Genomic DNA, 19,726 nt, shown 5'->3' with positions numbered 1-19,726 from the left:
TGTGTTGTATGATTTCACTTTTAAAATCTGTGTTTGGGTCGGTGCAACGCTGGACGTGATATCAGGGATCTGCTGCCGGTTTCTGCCTTGTAATCAATATCCTCCAACTTCCTGCTACCAGTGTGGGTTGGACCTTCATTTGCACGTAAAGTGCCACGAGGAAACCTTGTTACCATATTCTACCTCACAAATACACCTCAATCAAACTGAGGTGAATTATTGATCATTCAACGAATCCTTTTTGTTCAGGAATCTTTCATCGCCAGTCAGTCCAGTTCCAGCAGTTCAAACACACAGCTGTTGTTTCCCGCATCTTCCCAGAACATGGCTGATGTCTTCAGAGGCCTGAACCTGCTGGAGACCCTCAAAGAGTCGGTGGAGCGCAACAAGTTGTCGGAGGTGAAGGACGCAGTGGAAGATCTCCTCATCAGCAGGATCAACTTGGCCGTGGTCGGGGAGCCGGGGGAGGAGAAAGCCGCCCTGGTCCAGTCGCTCTGCGGCCTCGGCCCTCAGGACGGGGGGGCGCCGTCTCAGAACGGCGTGACGATGTACTCGACCCCTCAACACCCGGACTTCCACCTGTGGGACCTGCCGCCCGTCCCGTCGGCCGCACCCTTCGAGGCGGAGTCGTACATGGACCGGGTCAAGTTCCACCGCCACAACGTGGTCCTCATGGCGTCGGCGCAGGCGCCCGCGGCCAATGGCGTGGCCGTCTTCCTGGAGGCCTTGTCGCTGCAGCAGAAAACCGTCTACTTTGTCCTCCTCCACGCGGGGAACCGCGCCGGAGAAGAACGTCCAGACCAGAGGAGGAGAGCCGGCCTGGCGACGCTGGCGGCGCACGGCGTGACGGAGCCCAGAGTCTACGTGGTCGATCCCTCCCGCCTGGACCGGCTGGACTTCCCCAGCCTGCTGCAGGACATCCAGAGAGACCTGCCGGAGGTCCGAGCACACGCGCTCCTCCTGGCTCTGCCGGCGTTCTCCTCCACCGTGGTGGCCCAGAAGAAGGAGGCCTTCCAGGCGCTGGTGTGGGCGGCGGCCTCGCTGTCCGGGGGCCTGTCGGCCGTCCCCGTCCCCTTCGTGGCCTCTCTGGCCGACTCGGAGATAGCCGTGCGGATCCTGAGCCGGGCGCAGGCGTCTCTCTGCGTGGACGACGCCTCGGTGGAGCGGCTGGCGAGGCGGCAGGGGGCGGAGCCTGCCAAGATCGCAGGGCTGAGGACTTGCAGCCTGTCGGCGGAGGTGACCAAGGCCGAAGTGAAGAGGCGTCTGGCGGCGGCGCAGAGCGACTCCAGCATCTCGTCCAGGCTGGTGGGGATGGCGCTGCCCAGGCACGCCCGCTCCGCCGGCCGCTCCTTCAACGCCATGCTGAACGCCCTGAACGGCGCCATCGAAGAAATGGCGGCCGATGCCGACAGAATAGTGACGGCTGTTTTGGCTTTCCAGAAGTAAATGCAATTGTTTCACTTTGTGTATTGTGGCCTGCTTTACTTTGTGGCGCTTGTTTTTGTCATAAATATTTTTTTACAAAAAAAAAAGTGTTTGCTGTTCATACAGTGGTTGTGAAAGACTAAAAAGTGCTCTGTGCGATCTGTGAAAATCAGTCAGCGTTTTTCACATTAAAGCTTCCTGCAGCGAGAGGTAGTGAAAGGGGGGTGAGAAGCGGTCCTGCCCAGAGGAAAGCAGAACGCTCTGAGAAACCCACAAAGCTTCAAGTTTGCTTGACCAATTCGCATTGGTCTCATAGCACTGTGTGCTAAGAGATCTTTTAAGGTAAGAATGTTTCACTTTCATTTCCAGGAAAAAAATACTTGTTTATTTAAATACATCAAAAATCAATCATCAAAAAGAGTTAATGCCACTAAAAAGCTATTTCAGAATGTGTCTCTATTGAACATTTCGATGGAGTGTCGGTTGTTTAACTGCCATTAGCATTAACATTTCATTTGACATTTTCAGCAGCCTTCTGCCACATTTTATTGTTGAATTTTAGATTTCAACTTTAAATTGTCCTGAAACTTTTTGCCGATTGAGTAATTAATTGAAATGAACATAAGTTTTTATAACTATTTTTCGAATCTTCTGCTTTTAGTTTAACAGCCTGAATTGAATACATTTTTTTTGGTATGACAGGAAAAGGAAACTAAACTTGGAACCTCAAACTGTCAAAGTCTGCTAAATCTTTTCTTGGCACTATATCCAAACCCGTAAAGTTACAGCTACACTGGGTTTCAACACAAGAACTTATTGCAGGAAAGAAAGACAATTCATCCATTGACGAGAAAAATGCTGGTGCAAAGCAAAAGAAAAATGCATGAAGGGAAAAATAGTCATACTGAACTGAACATTAGATGCCACTTTATCTGTACAGTAATAATGCAAAAAAAAAAAAAAAAAATTCCTGGTGGGCAGGTGGTTGCAGCCAAAGTGTTAAATGAAGATGAAGGCTCATTCCAGGAAGTGCTTCCTTTTCTGGGCCCTCATAAGAAGTAGGAACTTTTAAGTTGGCCAAGTTTTAAGTTTGACTCTAATAAAAAAAGTCAAACTCTAACAAAATACAACCCTTACAGTGACAGGTAGGTACGACCATCTGAATATCAAAAGATTTCTGTGAGTGGATTTTTTTTTTTAAAAAGGACAGTTTTGATTATTAGATTTTATTTTTGAAATTATACATATGTGTGTATTCATCTTAACACACACACACACACACACACACACACACACACACACACACACACACATGCAAACATTCAGGGAGATGGTGGCTTGTTAGGTCACAATTAATTATGAAAATAATTGAATTAATTGGTTTTATACTTTTGATGTCTGTATTGTTCCATCTCAAATTTGCTCATTTGTGTGCAAATAAAATAGCAAGAGCAAAAGAGTCAAAATGTTAATTTTTTTTGGTCAATTTCATTTTTTAGATGAAAAAGAAAACAAATCTCAGACAGTCACTTCAGACACAAGCATCTGTAAAACTACTGTCCAGATTTGGTGTTGGGTGTTTATTCAGTGTAGTTTGCTCTTGTCTTCCTTGTAGAGAACCAGTGCCTCATCACTTTCACTGGGCCGCCAGTTGTTATTGTTGTTGAGGAGTCTGAGACAATAAGCCTCAGCTGCTCCACACTGCCATCGTGTCCCTCCTACCCACAAATCCAAGAGTTGCCAGAGTCGACCACGTTGCAAGAGGATAGAAATGACAAGAAAATCTTAAATGCCACATTTGAAGCCACATGGCAGGACAATGGGAAGGAGTTTAGATGCCAAACACCAGACAACACAGACCAACATTTGGTGAAGAAATTCAATCTAACTGTGGAATGTAAGTGGAAAAAACTTTCTCAAAGTTTTCTCAAAGACTTAAAAAAAATAAAGAATGAGACTGCTGTGCTACGTCCAACTCTAGTCTTGAGTGAAACAAATGTCTATAAAAGAAAGGACACGACTAACAATGTCAACAGGTGCTAATTGGTTCAGATTAAACTATAGGTAAATGTTTTTGAGTTAAACTGAAAAAAAAAAAAAAAAAAAAAAAATAGTACATTTTGACAGATGTAATGTTTTCTTTGGGGTCTCCTAGTGATCCTGAAAAAAGTTTCACTTTTCTATTTTTGCAAAACAACCCTTTTTTTTTCTCTTGATGTCTGAATCTTTCCTTCCTTCGCTGCAGATGCTCCCAAAGATGTGGTGGCAACAGTAAATCCCACAACCATCATTGAAGGACAAAGAGGGACTTTGACTTCTTCTGCCAAAGGACAAATCTGCTTTTGTTGCTGTGATTGAGGACTTTGTCTCTGTCATGCTTGCAGACGGAGGAGGAGGAACTCTCAGAGCGCTGGACACGACCGACGCCAGGACCAGGCTGAGAGAACCTGCCCTGACTGATCACAGCATGGACGAGCTGTCACATGGCCACCTGACGTCTCAACGACTCCGCTGTCATCCAGACGTGGCGTAAGTAGCCGGACACGCTCATTTCTTTCTGCGTGTGACAAGGCTCACTCACTGTGTCATGTGGTTAACAAATCCATGTGACAGGATGAGAGGCCGTCCAGGAAGTGATGAGTGCATGACTTTAGTTTATCGTTTCCCCGCAGGCCCGCATCTGAACTCAGCTCCATCTACAGTAATGTCAACCTGCCTGCGAACAGACTGGTGAGTCAAAGCACAGGTTTCAAAATAAAAATTGGGGTTAATATCAATGTCATGTGTAATGGGAAATATGTATTCTTGGGTTATTCTTTATTCTGTTGTATTCTGTGTCATATGATCACTAGTAGCACGTGTAATCTGTTCGTTTCATAGTATAACCTTCTCGAGACATTCTCCTCGTGGTCCACCAGAGGAGGCTGTAAATGTGTCAGCTTGTGCTGATTCTCTGTGCTTTGTTTTCCTCTTCTTCCCTTCCTTATCTCTTCCCCTCCCAGTCCAGTGTATAAGAGACCTTCTTCCTCCTTTCCTCCTTGCACTCGCACTCCCATTTTACTGTGTTTTGTGCCTCGGAGCTCCGATCCCCTTTTTATTGTTTGTTCATTAAATTACTTATTATCCCAGTATTCCTGCATCGGCATCTTCGCTCTTTTCCACAACACATGCATTTAACAAACCTCTTTGCAGTAATATTAATCAATGAATATTAAATAGGATGTATTTGAAACAGCACCTTTACACAGCGTAAAAACACAACTGTAGCAACACAATAAACCCATACACTAAATAGCAGCTGCCTTTCTGTTGTTTGTTTGTTTCATCCTGTAAAGCTTTTGAATTTTTAGACACAATATGAGTCAACGATGGGAAAGCCTTTTCTGTTGGTTTGTTGCAAAACTTTGGATGGAAGCCATCAGATAAAAAAAAAAAAAATCTCTGTCACTCTCTCCATCCGTTTCAGGTAATACACGAACCTGGGGACGACTACATAAATGTGGCTGAAGCAACAGCACTCGGGTCAAAAGTCAACAGTTTGGATTTGGACTCTAGCGAAGAAGAGACGGGTCTCAGTGATGGCCAGGTGAACTTCCCAGCAAAGACAGAACATCACAGAACAAGAACAGATTCCAGCAGCTCTGAGAAGGAAGAGAAAAACTACTCTGAGTGAGGATAAAGAATATATATATATATATATATATATATATATATATATATATATATATATATATATATATATATATATATATACCTACAGTATGGTCAGACGACTTTCATTGCACTTTCATTGTATCGTTTTAACGCACAATCAGTCTCTGCATCTAAAAAATTCAAGTCTTTAAAATTCTATATGGTTGTATTGTTTTAATGTTTTTGTTATCATGTTTCCATGCCGAAACTTCATTACTCTTCAATAAACCAATAAACACAGAGCAATAGTGCATGGTGTGTGTGTGTGTGTGTGTGTATAATGACAACAACGACAAACCACAACCTACAAACAACTAAACAACAAGCCAACCAACCAACCGAACAAGGTTTGTAGTTTTTAATGCCTAGGACGCCTGTGTTGCACTCCTGTCCAGAATTAGCATCAGCAGCCACCTCCGTGTCGCCGTCACTGCAGGTGCAGACGGATCTGCACGTGTTCTATCGCGTTGACGGCAAATAAGGGAGAGACACAGGTGCGCGTTACCTGCGTGCTGCGAAAAGCAGCGTAAGGTTGACACGCTCCGGAGTTCCAAGCCGGCGTGTATCCCGGGCAACACCCCCAACAACAGTGCAGCCACGCCACAACAGACACGCCTGGCCCCGCCACGCCACGCCCCCCGCCACAGCCACCACGTAGTGCGAGTGGAGCCGAAAGAGCGAAAGAGCGGCAGGTGGAAATGGACTCTTATGAAGAGGTGCGCTCCCCGCCCACCATTCAAGCTATGAGGGAACACAGCACAGGTGTGGAGGAGTTAGCCGTACCCCGACTACATTAGTATCACACTTCGAAGGAATTTGCTTTGGTGTAGCTGGCGCTTGATAAACAACAACAATATATATATAAAAAAAAAGAACATCTAAGTTCACTAAATATCTAAAAAAAAATTAAAAATTTAAAAAAAAAATTTAAAAAAAAAATGTACAGGAGGGATAAAAATAATGAATTTATTATTTATTTATTTTTATCACTTCTTGTCTTGCAGCCGGCTTCTCTTTGTTTCACTTGTTTTGGTAATGATCCTTTTTTTTAACAGAAAAAAAAAAATGATTAAATGTTTTTTATTAATTTATAAAGTGTCATACTGTTCATGCATGTGGTGTGAAAAGAGACTAAAAAGTGCTCTGTGCAATCTGTGAAAATCGGTTAAGCGTTTTTCACATTAAAGCTTCCTGCAGTGAGAGGAAGTGAGAGGAGGGTGAGAAGCGGTCCTGCCCAGAGGAAAGCAGAACGCTCCGATAAACACACAAAGCTTCTTGTGCGCTTGAACAATTCACATTCAAATTCTGCATTACGCTCCACTGTCAACTGTGAAAAACTTCTCTTTTCTCAAGAATGAAAGTCTGCGTGCTGTGAGACACTTTAAGTAGATCCTTTGAGGTAAGAATGTTTCACTTTGATTTTCAGGATACAATGTTTGTTTTATTTAAACACATCAGAAATGCATTAAAAATAGTTAGCGCATCAAAACAAAAGCTCTGTCACAATGTGTCTCTATTCTTGGAAGGGTTACATTTTATCTCCGAAAATGACTTGGACATTTCAATGAGTGTTTGGTATTCTATGGCCGTTAACGGCAACATTTCATTGGACATTTACAGCAGCCTTCTGCCACATTTCATAGTTACATTTCATAATTCTTTAAACTGCCCTGTAACTTTTTGACATGTGTGTTTGACTTTTGTAAAACAGATAATTATCGTTTTGTTTTTAGAATTTTTTTTAAATCTTCTGCTTGCACTCTAGTTTTTTGTGGTATCTTACATTTTCACTTGCATGATTGCTGGTGCACAGAGTTCAATAAATATTTTTGGTATGACGGGAAAAAGAAACTAAATTTGGAACCTCAAACTGTCAACGTCTGCTAAATCTTTTTCTTGGCACTGTATTAAAAGTAACCCTGTACACTGCTACACTGGGTTTCAACACAAGAACTTGTTGCAGGAAAGAAAGAAAATTCATCCATTGGTGAGGAAAATGCTGGTGCAAAGCAAAAGAAAAATAATCATATGAAGGGAAAAATAGTCACACTGAACTGAACATTAGATGACACTTTATCTGTACAGTAATAATGCAAAAAACTTTTTGTTTCCCCTGGTGGGCAGGTGGTTGCAGCCAAAGTGTTGATGAAGATGAAGGCTCATTCCAGGAAGTGCTTCCTTTTCTGGGCCCTCATAAGAAGTAGGAACTTTTATTAGACTCCAACGACAAAGTTTGACTCACTGAATTTTGCACAATAAGCCACAAACGTCTTTTGTCTTTCCTACAGTGATTTTTACCTGCATAGGTATTTGCCATGCCCAAAATGCACAATTCAGCGTCCAAAACAGCATGCTCAGTGCTACAGAGGGATCCTGTGCTGAAATCAAATGCAAGGCTGAGAGTTATTTGAGAAAAGACAATGGAAAGTTGTTTTGGATGAAGGACCCAGTTTGGGATAGTAAAAGACATGACTTCGTCAACATAACTTATGTTTACAGCACAGATCAGCAGGACGTGAGTGCAGACTTTGCAGCCAGAGTGAAATATATTGGGGGTAGACCACCCTGGTACCGCGATCGAACCTGCAGCATTCAGATCTGTAATCTGAAAAAAACAGACAGTGGGAATTACATGTTCAGATTTGTAGGAACAACCTCGGGTAAACACTCAACGCAAAATACAACCCTTACAGTGACAGGTAGGTACGACCATCTGAATATCAAAAGATTTCTGTGAGTGGATTTTTTTTTAAAAAGGACAGTTTTGATTATTAGATTTTATTTTTGAAATTCTACATATGTGTGTATTCATCTTAACACACACACACACACACACACACACACACACATGCAAACATTCAGGGAGATGGTGGCTTGTTAGGTCACAATTAATTATGAAAATAATTGAATTAATTGGTTTTATACTTTTGATGTCTGTATTGTTCCATCTCAAATTTGCTCATTTGTGTGCAAATAAAATAGCAAGAGCAAAAGAGTCAAAATGTTAATTTTTTTTGGTCAATTTCATTTTTTAGATGAAAAAGAAAACAAATCTCAGACAGTCACTTCAGACACAAGCATCTGTAAAACTACTGTCCAGATTTGGTGTTGGGTGTTTATTCAGTGTAGTTTGCTCTTGTCTTCCTTGTAGAGAACCAGTGCCTCATCACTTTCACTGGGCCGCCAGTTGTTGTTGTTGTTGAGGAGTCTGAGACAATAAGCCTCAGCTGCTCCACACTGCCATCTTGTCCCTCCTACCCACAAATCCAAGAGTTGCCAGAGTCGACCACGTTGCAAGAGGATAGAAATGACAAGAAAATCTTAAATGCCACATTTGAAGCCACATGGCAGGACAATGGGAAGGAGTTTAAATGCCAAACACCAGACAACACAGACCAACATTTGGTGAAGAAATTCAATCTAACTGTGCAATGTAAGTGGAAAAAACTTTCTCAAAGTTTTCTCAAAGACTTTTTTTTCCTTTAAAAAAAAAAAAAAAAAAAAAAGGAATGAGACTGCTGTGCTACCAGGTCCAACTCTAGTCAAAATATGACTTTAATAATTAGAATCTATAAAAGATTTTCAGTCATGAGTGAAACAAATTCAGAAATACTATGTTCATTAAAGCTAGTAAAAAACAAAATGTCTATAAAAGAAAGGACACGACTAACAATGTCAACAGGTGCTAATTGGTTCAGGTTAAACTATAGGTAAATGCTTTTGAGTTAAACTGAAAAAAAAAATAGTACATTTTGACAGATGTAATGTTTTTTTTGGGTCTCCTAGTGATCATGAAAAAAGTTTTACTTTTCTATTTTTGCAAAACAACCCTTTTTTTTTTCAAACTATTTGGATTCATGTTCAACGTAAGTGTCAAAGCTTCTCATGATGCATGTTTGTCACAGTAAGAAAGCATAATGCACTGAAACAACTGTGAACTTCCAGATGGTCCAAGGAAGCCAAGCATTCACCCAATTCAAAACCAGGTGAAGGTCGGCGGCAGCCTGAAAATATTTTGCAACACTGCTGCTGAACCTGCGCCAGAATTTTACACCTGGTACCGTCACACCACAGGCACGCACGTGAACACGTCAGTGCATAGCACATCTACTGAGAAATATCTGGACTTGACTGGATTAAAAAGAGGAGATGAAGCGTGTTACAGCTGCAGCGCAACCAACTTCATCAGGACGGGGGAAAGCAGCGAAGAGGCCTGCGTTGAAGTGCTCTGTAAGTCGGGTTTATGTTTTCTGTTTTCAGAGGAGATGTGAAAAAATAAGAGACTTTGTCAAAAGTGACATATTATCATGTAAAGTTTATATTAGTGCAATCTTCAGGGCCCTTAATTAAATTATGGAAAAGCATAAAAAGAATAGTAAACTAATATAATTAATAGAATAATAATAGAAATTTAGCTTAGCATAACAGAACAGCGCCAGCAGAACACTTGTGCAAATGCAGTGCTAGTGCTGATAAATAAATAGATAAATAAATAAATTGTCAGCCGATTATCATCATTATTATTATTTTATGATCTTTTCTTTGATACACGTTACTTATTTGCTTGTTCTATTTCTATTTTTATTTTTTATTTTATTTTTTTTTAATGTGTAGAGTCATCACATCAGCTAAAGATGCTAAATGAACAGATTGTGCCACGTGGTTCCTGGACCACTGTGGCTCTGAAACTTGAGCTCAGAAGAATCATCAACGGCGCGTCTAAACCTTTAACTGACAACTTAGCGAAGCAGCTATGTGACATGGCTTGTGGTTGCCAGGCTAGTTAGCGCTTCATTTCAAGATGGATGCTGATGTCATGGTTTAACAGTTGGCGTTGATAATGACTAAATAGATAATTAGAGACATGATTTGTGTCCCCAGATTCTCCCACCAACCTGCAGCTCCTCATGGACCCAGAGGTCCAGGAGCATCAGCTGGTAACCATCATCTGCACCGTTGAGAGCTGGCCGCCATCACAGCTCACCCTGAGAGGCAAACGGTCCTCAGCAATACTTCCTCTACAGACGCTGCATTCAAACGTTCTAAACTACACATTTACTGCAACTCCAGCTCACAAAGGAACTTACACATGCTGCGCCTCAAACAGCGAAGGTTCGAGCCAGATCACGCAACGGGACCTGGTGGTGAGATGTAAGTAATTCTGCATTTTAGTTACTGTTACAGTTTAAATTGCAGTCTTCGTGATAAATGTTTGATGCTGGGGTTCTGCACAAAGAGGAAGTTCAGGCTCAGCAGCAGCACAGGATTGAAGTTCAATAGGGTTGATTAGGGGGCATTCATTGTTTAAATTGTTTCAAATAAATAATCCGTCACTGTAGTGGCAGAAAGACACAAACATTTACATTTATAAGATCCATACATAAATACATAAAATAATGTTCAGAGTCCAATGGAAAAGTAAAGTCTAAGTTCTTTAAAGGATGCCAGTACTAATTTTAATTTCATTTCATTTCATTTCATTTCATTTAATACATACTTTTAATTCGGTACACTGCAGGAATGTGTGAATTTCCCCTCGGGTATTAATAAAGTATCAATCAATCAATCAATCAACAAGCCAGCATTTTTTGGATGTTGGAAGTTGATACTTTAATGCAAAGATCCTCATTGTTATTTGATATTGTAGAAACCCACTGGAGTGGTGGGGGAAAATGATAATAATAATAATAATAATAATAATAATAATAATAGTATTCATTTCTATTTTTACACTCTCAGATGGTCCCACAGATGTGGAAATCCAGGCTCCGGCTGGTTGGACTGGGAACGAGAACTCTGGGTTGACGCTGCTCTGCTCTGCCAGTGCCGACCCAGAAGCCTCCTTCACCTGGTGGAAGGTAGCACACGGAGCTCGTGAGGAGCTGCGGAGGAATCGCACGCTGGTGTTCGACTCACTCCGAGCGTCAGACAGCGGACAGTACAGTTGCTCCGCCTCCAACGACATCGGCACCGGACACTCTGAGCTGGCTGAGGTTAAAGTCAAGTGTGAGTGAAACTCAATGGAAGGGAAGGCTTTTGAATATATCAGTTGGAGGCAGACTATGATGGTGAAAGGTGGCATTGCATCACGCCTGTGTTTATACGAGCTTGTACAAACACAGACGTGCTTATAGGAACATTATCTTTCCCCCGTGCTCAGATGCTCCGAAGCTGACCGTCATCTCCAGGGTGGCTGAGCAGCAGCAGCCTGACGGGAGGAGTTCTGTCAGGCTGAGCTGCAGCAGCCACTGCTATCCACCTGCGTCTCAGTACTCATGGTTCAAGAGGGCGACGGATGAGCCAGGGGACAAAGACGTTCTAGTGTTTTCATACCAGAATGTCACTGTGGATTCAGACAAGCCAGGCTTCTACTACTGCAAAGCCAGAAACGAGATGGGTGAGAGGTCATCTGACTCTGAGCCGCTGTTTGTGGAAGGTGAGGTGTTTTTAAGGTGTTTGGCTTCTTGCTGTTTTTGGTTCTGTGGACGCTTCACTTTTTAACATTTCGGAATATGAGTCACATGCTCACGGTGTCGTCTTTGGGCACCGCAGGAGGTTTTATGAAGGCCCTCAAGTACGGCCTCCTGTTTCTGTTCATCTTGATTCTCCTCATCATCGTCATTGGTATCTACAGGTAAACAATTAAGACTTCACGTTATTCTGCTCTTGTTGCTGTGATTGAAGTCTTTGTCCTTTTTCGTTCTTGCAGATGGAGGAGAAGTAAATCAGTCCAAAGGAGCTCAAAAACAACAAATCTCCGCTTTGGATTTCTGGTGTCTAGTTTTCTCCCTCAATTTGGGTTCTTGAGCTGAATAAACCAGAGTTGAATAATGACGTCTCTGTGTTTGCACGCCACCTCAGAGTGCTGGAAACAACGCCAGGGCCAGGCTGAGAGAGCCCGCCTACACTTCCCACAGCAGAGACGACATGTCCTACAGCCAGCCGACGCCTCAACACCCCTACCGCTGTCCAGACGTGGCGTAAGTCTTCTCTGTGCGGCGCAAGGCTCACTCACTGTGCATGGCTGTCAAAAGCCTTCATTTAACTCCCGAAGCCCTGTGACAGGACGAGAAGTGCTTGACTCTGGTTTTATTGTTGGCCCGCAGGCCTGCGTCCGAACTCTACAGTATGGTCAACCTGCCCACGACAAACCCGGTGAGTCAAAGTGCAGATTTGCCACAAAATAAGCTGAAATTTGAACTGAGCGACAGGCGCTTCACAACAGCAGTGTTCTTTACACTTGTGAAAATGAGCAGAGGTTTAAGTGTCATACATATAAAAAAATAAAAAAACAGTCTAAATTAATATCAAGTTGGGTGTATTTGAATTAGCACCTTCACATAGTCCAATAACAGTGTGTAATAATAGAAGTGCAGCGACACAGTGTTCAGAAGGCAGATGCGTACATCTGTACTAAATAACAGCTGCCTCTCGGTTTTAAAGCCTCTGTGACTTAAGGTGCAACACAGAATCCAAAATAATAACGATGCTATTACCTCAAACAAAAAATACAGGTAACACATTGGTTTTAATATCGGACAAATCTCAGTTGCACAGACAACATTAGTTTATAATATAAACTAATATAAAATTTATATTCTTAAAAAAAAATGCTCAAACAGTCCAAATGCTTTTTGAATCACCGTTACATTTTAATGCATTTTTTTTCCCGAGAACAGAGCATTGATGCGTATTAGTTACAGAAATGTTAGCCACAAAAATGGATTTTTAAAAAGCAATTTGACAGATTTTCCAAAACAGCGTTTACACAACTTGTTTTAAAAAAGAAATCTTGACTGGCGCCTTTCTTCGTTATGTGCGAGCTGCTGCGCCCCCTGCTGACCGCCACGTCACCGACCGTGAAGCAGTGACCCACCGGCTGACCCGCAGGGCTTCTGTCCTGGATGCAGGAAGGAAGTGATTCAGCTGTTGTCATTGTCTCCTTCTGTAAAGGGCACTTCCGCGCAAAAACCATCCAGGCAGGGAGACAGTAATACGACGGAAGGCTCACTCCAGTACGCCTCTTTGCAGTTTGATAAAAGGAAAAAGTAAGAGTTTTCTTTTTTTTTTTTAATATATATATATATATATATATATATATATATATATATATATATATATATATATTTAGACCAAGGGGAATATTGTTAAAATTTGTGCTTGTCTAATTGTGTTCAAGGACACAGGAGCCGAAAGCAGAAGACAATGTCGTGTATGCCAAGGTGTCAAAAAGAAAGGTTAGAAATATAGAAACTACAGTTCATTTCAGAGTTTTTACATAATTGTACATTTCTCTGTCTGTATAATTTTATTGTGGTAAAATATTTGTTTAATTATTTTGCAAAGCTTTTGAATTTCTAGCCACAATACTTGTTTGCGTTAAAGATTCGATTTGTTTTCCTGTGAGACAAAACATTGTGGTCGTCTCTTTAATGTCATTTTTTCTGCACAACTTTTGATTTTTGGCCGAAAACCATCCCATAATGTCTCTTGCTCTTGCTCCCTCTCACTCTCCGTGTCCTCAGGTTGTAGAAGATCACGGTGTCTACAGCTGGGACTCGGACACCAGCGAAGAAGACACGGGGCTCAATTATACCCAGGTGAGCTTCCCAGCGAAGGCAGAACATGAGAGAACAAGAAAAGACTCCAGCAGCTCTGAGAAGGAAGAGACAAACTACTCCGAGGTCAAATTCTGACAGCACGACGACTCTCTGCTAGCAAAACCGCCCAAAGCCCCCACAGATTATCTCCCTCTGTATTATCATCGAGTTACAGCCGCTTCATGGCCACTTGGGTTGTTTTTGTGGCACCAGGAAGCTTGAAACCGACAGCGTTGTGGAATGCTTTCTTGTGTGTGTGTGTGTGTGTGTGTGTGTGTGTGTGTGTGTGTGTTGTGCTTTCACCAGCAAACCGCCACATAATGCGCCGTTATGTGGATCACTTCATTAACTTAGAGGAGATGGGCCAACTGTACCATCAGCAATTAAACACACACACACACATAATATAATATAATGATAAAACTTGTTTGACATGCCATTCTGTGTTGCAAGATGCCTGTAAACCAGCACCTTAAAAAAAAAAACTTCATTTTTTTTAACGCACTTTCAATCTTTGCCTCTTAAAGGTTCTGCCTCATTTTCTCTACTAGGTTTGTATGAAGCATTCTGTATTTTTTTCAACATTGTTATATTATTTTGATTTTATGCTGCTTTGTTTTTATACTGAGAGTGAATTACTGTTCAATAAATACAGAACAATAGCACATGGTGTGTGATATAATGACAGTGAAGATTTACTAAAGCCTTCTGGCAACCAACCAACCAACTAACTACCCAACTAAGGTTTCAAAGGTAACACGTTGCTGTAAAATGTTGAAAATGTAAGCAATAATACAGTACTAATATTGAATTAAATAGTTATATATTTATAGTGTATTATATATTATGATATATTATGATATATATATTTATATTATGATATATATATATATATATATATATATATATATATTTATATATATTATGATATATATATATATATATATACATATATATTTTCTGAAATCAGTGTCATTTCTAATTATTCTCTATAAACCTGGTGTCTAAATTGACAAATGCAGCAAATTGTGTCACAATGTTTCCTACACGCAGTTCCTGCAGTCTTACCTGTCTGCCGAGGACGCCTGTGTTCTACTCCTGCCCAGAATTAGTATTAGCAGCTACTTCTTCTTCGCCATCGCTGGAGTGCATACGGATCTGAGCGTATTCTATCGCATTGGCAGCCGACCCTTCCAGTTCGCCGTTGCTGATTGGACCCTCTGTGCTGGCTGGCTGCTGGGTCTCAAAATCTCTGTTGCCGTTATGGGTAGAAATTTCCTGAGCAGGTGTTTCCTGCTCTGTGGTGGGTTTGTCTGGGTTTTCAGCATCTGCTTTTGAAGAGGCGGTCTGAGGGGAGACGCGGAGCAGCAACTGTTAAGCGCGAGGGAGGAGGCTTTATTCTTCTTCTGTCCCAGATAAGACACTAACTCACCTCACTGGCTGGTGGAATGTGTGATGAATCCACCAGTGTCTTGTTTACTGAGCCTTTCCTTTTCCTGCAAAACACAAGAAAGGGTTTGGATTATTTAACACCCGATGGAAAATTTTGGTGCTACGTGTACACACACACACACACACACACACACACACACACACACACACACACACACACACACACACACAATTTTAAATACATCTAACAAGAGTCTTGCGCCCAGTTAGTTTCCATCTTGCACCGCCATATCTTTAAGGGTGACTGCCTGTGGCTTCAGATGAACCAACCGACGAGATTTCCAGGTTTGGGTGCGCAGGCCACCAGAGCTCACTGGCAAGCTCAGGAATCGGAGGAAGAGTGAAACGCTGCAATCTCAAATGTAACCACTTGATGGCGCTGTTTCTTCTTCAAAATCTCCATTTATTCCAGACTTAACCTTTAATTACATCCTGATCATATCATTTCTTTTCAGACTACAGCGTATTGCCACTGAGCCGAGGGAAATCAGACTTGAAATTGAAGAAGTCCAGCTTTTTTGGGAGTCAGCAACTCTTATTCTCTTTCTTACCGGCAAAAGAAAATCAGCAGCGGGATGCACACCAGCAGCGTTGCCAGCACTCCCGCAGCAGAGCCGACCAGCAGGGACACAGAATGGAAGCCTGAAATGTCCCGAGAATCAACAATCATAAAAAAGAAAAACAAACAAACAAACCATCAATAGGGAGATAAACTAAGAGCGTCCTCACCGAGCTGAGTTGGACTGCTGGACACATTGAAGGCGAAGCTGTCGGCGCCCAGCGGGTTGACGCTGTGACAGATCAGCGGCGGAGCATTTTCCTCCAGGCCGTACAGAGTGATGAGGCTCCGCACGCTCGCCCTGCCCAGAGGAACCTCCCGGATGGGGCTGTCGGAGGAGTGGTTGAGGGCCTCTCCCGCAAACTCCCACAGCAGAGAAGGCAGCGGGTTTCCGCGGCTGTCGCAGGAGCATCGCACCTGGGACAGGATCTTCACGCAGCGGGACGACGGCAGGACCTCTGGGAGAACTGGAGCAGAGAAGGGAACTGGGTCAGGGTGCACGCAAGGTCAAGGTCATTTCAGAGTGTGTGTGTGTGTGTGTGTGTGTGTGTGTGTGGCAGGTGAACAAGTCTCACATGTGACATCGAGGCCGACGGGCTGCGAGTATTCAGATCCGTGGACGTTGGCGACCAGGCAGTAAAACTGATCCTCGGACAGTTTGGTCACGTTGAAGGTCAAGTGACGCTGGGATGCCACCGCCTTCCCCTCCCGCTCCCCCTCTCCTTCTCCACCTCCTCCCGAGATTCTGAACCAGCTGAAGTTTACCGCAGCCGGGTTGGCAACGGTGGCGCACGTCAGCGTTACGGCGCTGCGGTCCACCACTGGGCCGGAGGGGTCGGCCGACACGGCGGTGCTTCTGGGTGGATCTAAAAAATAAAATGAGAGTAGAAAAGATGCCTTTATTAGTTTCAACACTGCAGCTGCTTTTTAAGTTGAACTTCATCATAAATTTACCTGACTTTGTGCCTGAATTATTGCAACATTGGGAGTCTTGTTGTGTTGTCTATATTGTGTTGTCTAATTTGTCTGTTTCTCTTTGCTTTTTGCTTCATGGTCAAAGCGAAAAAAAAATTGATGATGACAAAGTGCAGCCAGATTCACTGATTAAACTAAACTGTCTCATTTTACTGCAGCTCCTAACAGGACTGGCGATTAATAAGCGAGTTTTCACCGGGACGACGACGGCCCATCAATAATTCAGCACCAGATGAACGTTTTCAGCAAAAAGCCGGACGTCTGACTGCGTGCGACGTCGCTCTCGTGCCACACAAAACATCTAAACATAGCTGAACAGGCGGCTGGAGAGGCAGAGCTGGCGGCTCCCAGGTGGTGACGCGATGTGACAATTCCGCGACTGTCTGAGCTCCAGACAGCAGAACAGCCAGAACCAGACTTGGCCTGGGTCCACGTCCGAGTGAGCGAGCGCAGCTGAATGTACAGTAGCGCCACATAAAACACATGTTTGTGTGTCATCGTTGTTGCGTGAATGTCTCCGCTGTGTACCAGAAAAAAACGGACTCACACTGAACGTCCAGCTGGGTCGGAGGTGAAACCGTCTCGCCCAGCTGGTTCCCCGCACTGCAGCGGTACTGGCCGGCGTGGCTCGGCTCCACGCTGGCGAGGAGCAGCGATTGCCCCGCCTCCCCGACCTCTTGTTGCTCGTCTTTGTACCAGGTGTAGTTGCTCACGGGCGGGTTGGCTCGGCTCCGGCAGAGCAGAGCCACGGCGCCGCCCTCCACCACGGGGACGTCGGCGTCGACTACGACCGTAGTTTCCTTTGGAGGAACTGGACAAAAGGAAGCAAAAGGAAGTTTTGGTGTGACTGGCCTGAGTATTTGCCTGCTGTTGTTTTGTTTTTTTCATAATTTTTATTGCTGGACTCACAGAGCACGTCTATCTGGGCGACGGATGAGTTCTGGGCTCCGTAGCGGTTGCTGGCGCGGCAGTAAAACTGACTGTCGTCCTCTGAAACCACAGCTGAGAGCGTCTTCTCGGACCCCACCTCCGTCACCTCCTGACCTCCGGCCACTTTGTACCAGGTGTAGCTGTCCGCCGCTGGATTGGAGTCGCAGTCACAGCTCAGAGTCACCGAGCTGCCCTCCTGGGCCGGACCAGAGAAACTGACCGAAGTGTTGTTGGGCGGATCTGCATGATGACGGCATGAGATACTTTCATATTAGATCTTCCTTCTCCAAACATCCCTTTTGAAAACTCCCCCCCCCCCCCCCCCCTCTTTTTTTTAGCCAGATGACAAATGGTGAAGTGCTTGACCAAGCCAGCTGTGAAATTCATTTATTTTCAATCAACGTTTACCCAGGTCTTGTTTGTTTGTTTGTCTTTTTTCAATAAAGTTTGAAAATAAATGCTGGGCTTGTTACTGATATATTATTGGGACAAATATTTTGGCATCATTGCATTAATATGCCAATATCTCATCAATCGGATCTATCACTGTTTCCATCATGAGACACAGTTAATTACCAATAAAAGGGCTGTTAGGAAGTCTTCAGAAGTCAAGCTGAGATCAAATGGAGTCAAGTACAGAGAGACGGACAAAACAATAATGACAAAACGCATGAAGCAGACGAAAAAGGTAAACTCACAGAAAACACGCAGGGTCAAACTCCTCTCGTACACCAGATCGCCGCTGCCCGACAGTCGGATGTAGACGGCAGCACACGACACGGTCAGGCCGTCGTGCAGGTGCGAGGCGGTGAAGTTCATGACCGAGGTCACAGCTTCCGCCTCTGCGGTTTCCTCTGCGCCACCGACGACGGGCGTCCACGTCACGGCGGGTGGTAGAACAGGGCAGGAGTTGACGGCCGAGCACTCCAACCTCACCGGGGACCCTTCCTCCACCTCCAGCCTGGGCGGAGTGATGGTGGGCCGGGGCAGTGAATCTGAGGAGCACAAACAGGAAGTGGCAGGGAGAGGACTGCGAGAGAGGGAGGTGCGACGGGACTCAAGGCGGCAGGGGAACCTTGCGTGGTGATGACCACGCCGGTCTGGAAGTTGAACTTGAGGTCGTTGTCGCACTGCAGCCTGAAGTAGTAGTTGTCGTAGTGCCTGGACGGCAGGTTCATGAAGACGGTCGTGCAGTCTTTCCGCCGCAGGTCCCCCGTCAGGTTCCCCCGCAGGAGGTTCAGGCCGGCGCTCGCTCCCGTCAGGCTCGAGTCGAACACCTGCGTCCGGCTCCAGCTGCCCCGCCTCCAGATGGCCCTGCAGGTGTCGTCCAGGTGCTGATCCCAGGCCGGCGGCAGGCTGAACGCGCAGGGGACCATCACGCAGGATCCACTGAGGCTCTCGACAGTCTGCGGCATGAAGGCAGCCCAGTGCTGACAGCAGCCTCCTGACAGGGAACCGGAGCGGACGCACAGATGGAAACCAAATGAAAAGTTACAGAATCCAGAAAACGACGGGAAACGCAAAATGATTTCACGGTGCAGCAAGTGAGTGAGCTACCTCGAAGTAGGCAGAGGATAAGGAAAACCTTTACAGCACCTGTCATGCCTCTCTACACTGGGAAAAACACAGAGAGGCAAAATTGAATTCCCAAATGGGATGACGAGGTTGATCACATTTAATATGCATTACATCAGCGAACATTCGCCATAATGTTGAAAGAAATGCAACAATGTATTTTCTTGGATTACCGACAACCAGCAGCACAAAGGTGCAGTGGAAGCGAGAGTCAATCTGGCCAGTGAAGCAAATCCTGAATAAATGTGAACGATAAAATAATTACGTTTATTTATTTATTTAAAATGAGAGAAAGAAGAAAATAGTACAATATCTTACCTTGCAGCTCGCGCCTATTTTTTAGCATCCAATCTATTAAAAGTCTAGAGGTGGTGAAAGAAAGGAAAAAAATAATAATTTTTGCACAACCGTCTTCATTGCAAAGTGAAAGAATAAATTACATTTTGGATGGTGATAAATAAAAGCTGTACCAGCATTGAAGGGCCAGTGGCCAGACATGAACGACTGCTTCATATCA

The 19,726-nt window shown here is 44.0% G+C and overlaps 3 protein-coding genes across 3 annotated transcripts; 2 read left to right on the top strand and 1 right to left on the bottom strand.

Moving 5' to 3' along the window:
* Window positions 1-324: 324 nt before the first annotated feature.
* On the top strand, window positions 325-1,446 carry irgq2 (immunity-related GTPase family, q2). Its single transcript, XM_076043169.1, has one exon. The coding sequence runs from the start codon at window positions 325-327 to the stop codon at window positions 1,444-1,446; it is 1,122 nt and encodes a 373-aa protein (XP_075899284.1).
* Window positions 1,447-6,342: 4,896 nt separating this feature from the next.
* On the top strand, window positions 6,343-14,383 carry LOC142899584 (B-cell receptor CD22). The gene is made up of 15 exons (XM_076043235.1): window positions 6,343-6,517; window positions 7,243-7,318; window positions 7,407-7,817; window positions 8,270-8,551; window positions 9,064-9,348; window positions 10,000-10,269; window positions 10,858-11,124; window positions 11,279-11,554; window positions 11,671-11,752; window positions 11,828-11,891; window positions 11,980-12,098; window positions 12,225-12,273; window positions 13,072-13,166; window positions 13,298-13,355; window positions 13,644-14,383. Exons 2-15 carry the CDS (start codon window positions 7,264-7,266, stop codon window positions 13,812-13,814), a joined length of 2,484 nt encoding a protein of 827 aa, XP_075899350.1. The 5' UTR covers window positions 6,343-6,517; window positions 7,243-7,263; the 3' UTR covers window positions 13,815-14,383.
* Window positions 12,410-19,528, bottom strand: LOC142899585 (myelin-associated glycoprotein-like). The gene is made up of 11 exons (XM_076043236.1): window positions 19,192-19,528; window positions 18,710-19,078; window positions 18,333-18,629; window positions 17,614-17,874; window positions 17,252-17,515; window positions 16,305-16,595; window positions 15,900-16,196; window positions 15,722-15,812; window positions 15,151-15,214; window positions 14,787-15,065; window positions 12,410-13,018 (listed from the first exon to the last, which is right to left on the bottom strand). The coding sequence occupies exons 1-10, from the start codon at window positions 19,235-19,237 to the stop codon at window positions 14,811-14,813; spliced, it is 2,235 nt and encodes a 744-aa protein (XP_075899351.1). The 5' UTR covers window positions 19,238-19,528; the 3' UTR covers window positions 12,410-13,018; window positions 14,787-14,810.
* Window positions 19,529-19,726: the final 198 nt, after the last annotated feature.

The sequence above is a fragment of the Nelusetta ayraudi genome, unplaced genomic scaffold (genome assembly GCF_046127955.1).
Source record: "Nelusetta ayraudi isolate G7.1 ecotype Tasmania unplaced genomic scaffold, CSIRO-AGI_Nayr_v1 ptg000074l, whole genome shotgun sequence".
Taxonomy (NCBI): Eukaryota; Metazoa; Chordata; class Actinopteri; order Tetraodontiformes; family Monacanthidae; genus Nelusetta; species Nelusetta ayraudi.
The sequence above is the reverse complement of the archived record's forward strand: the minus strand, read 5'-3'. Positions and strand labels throughout refer to the sequence as shown.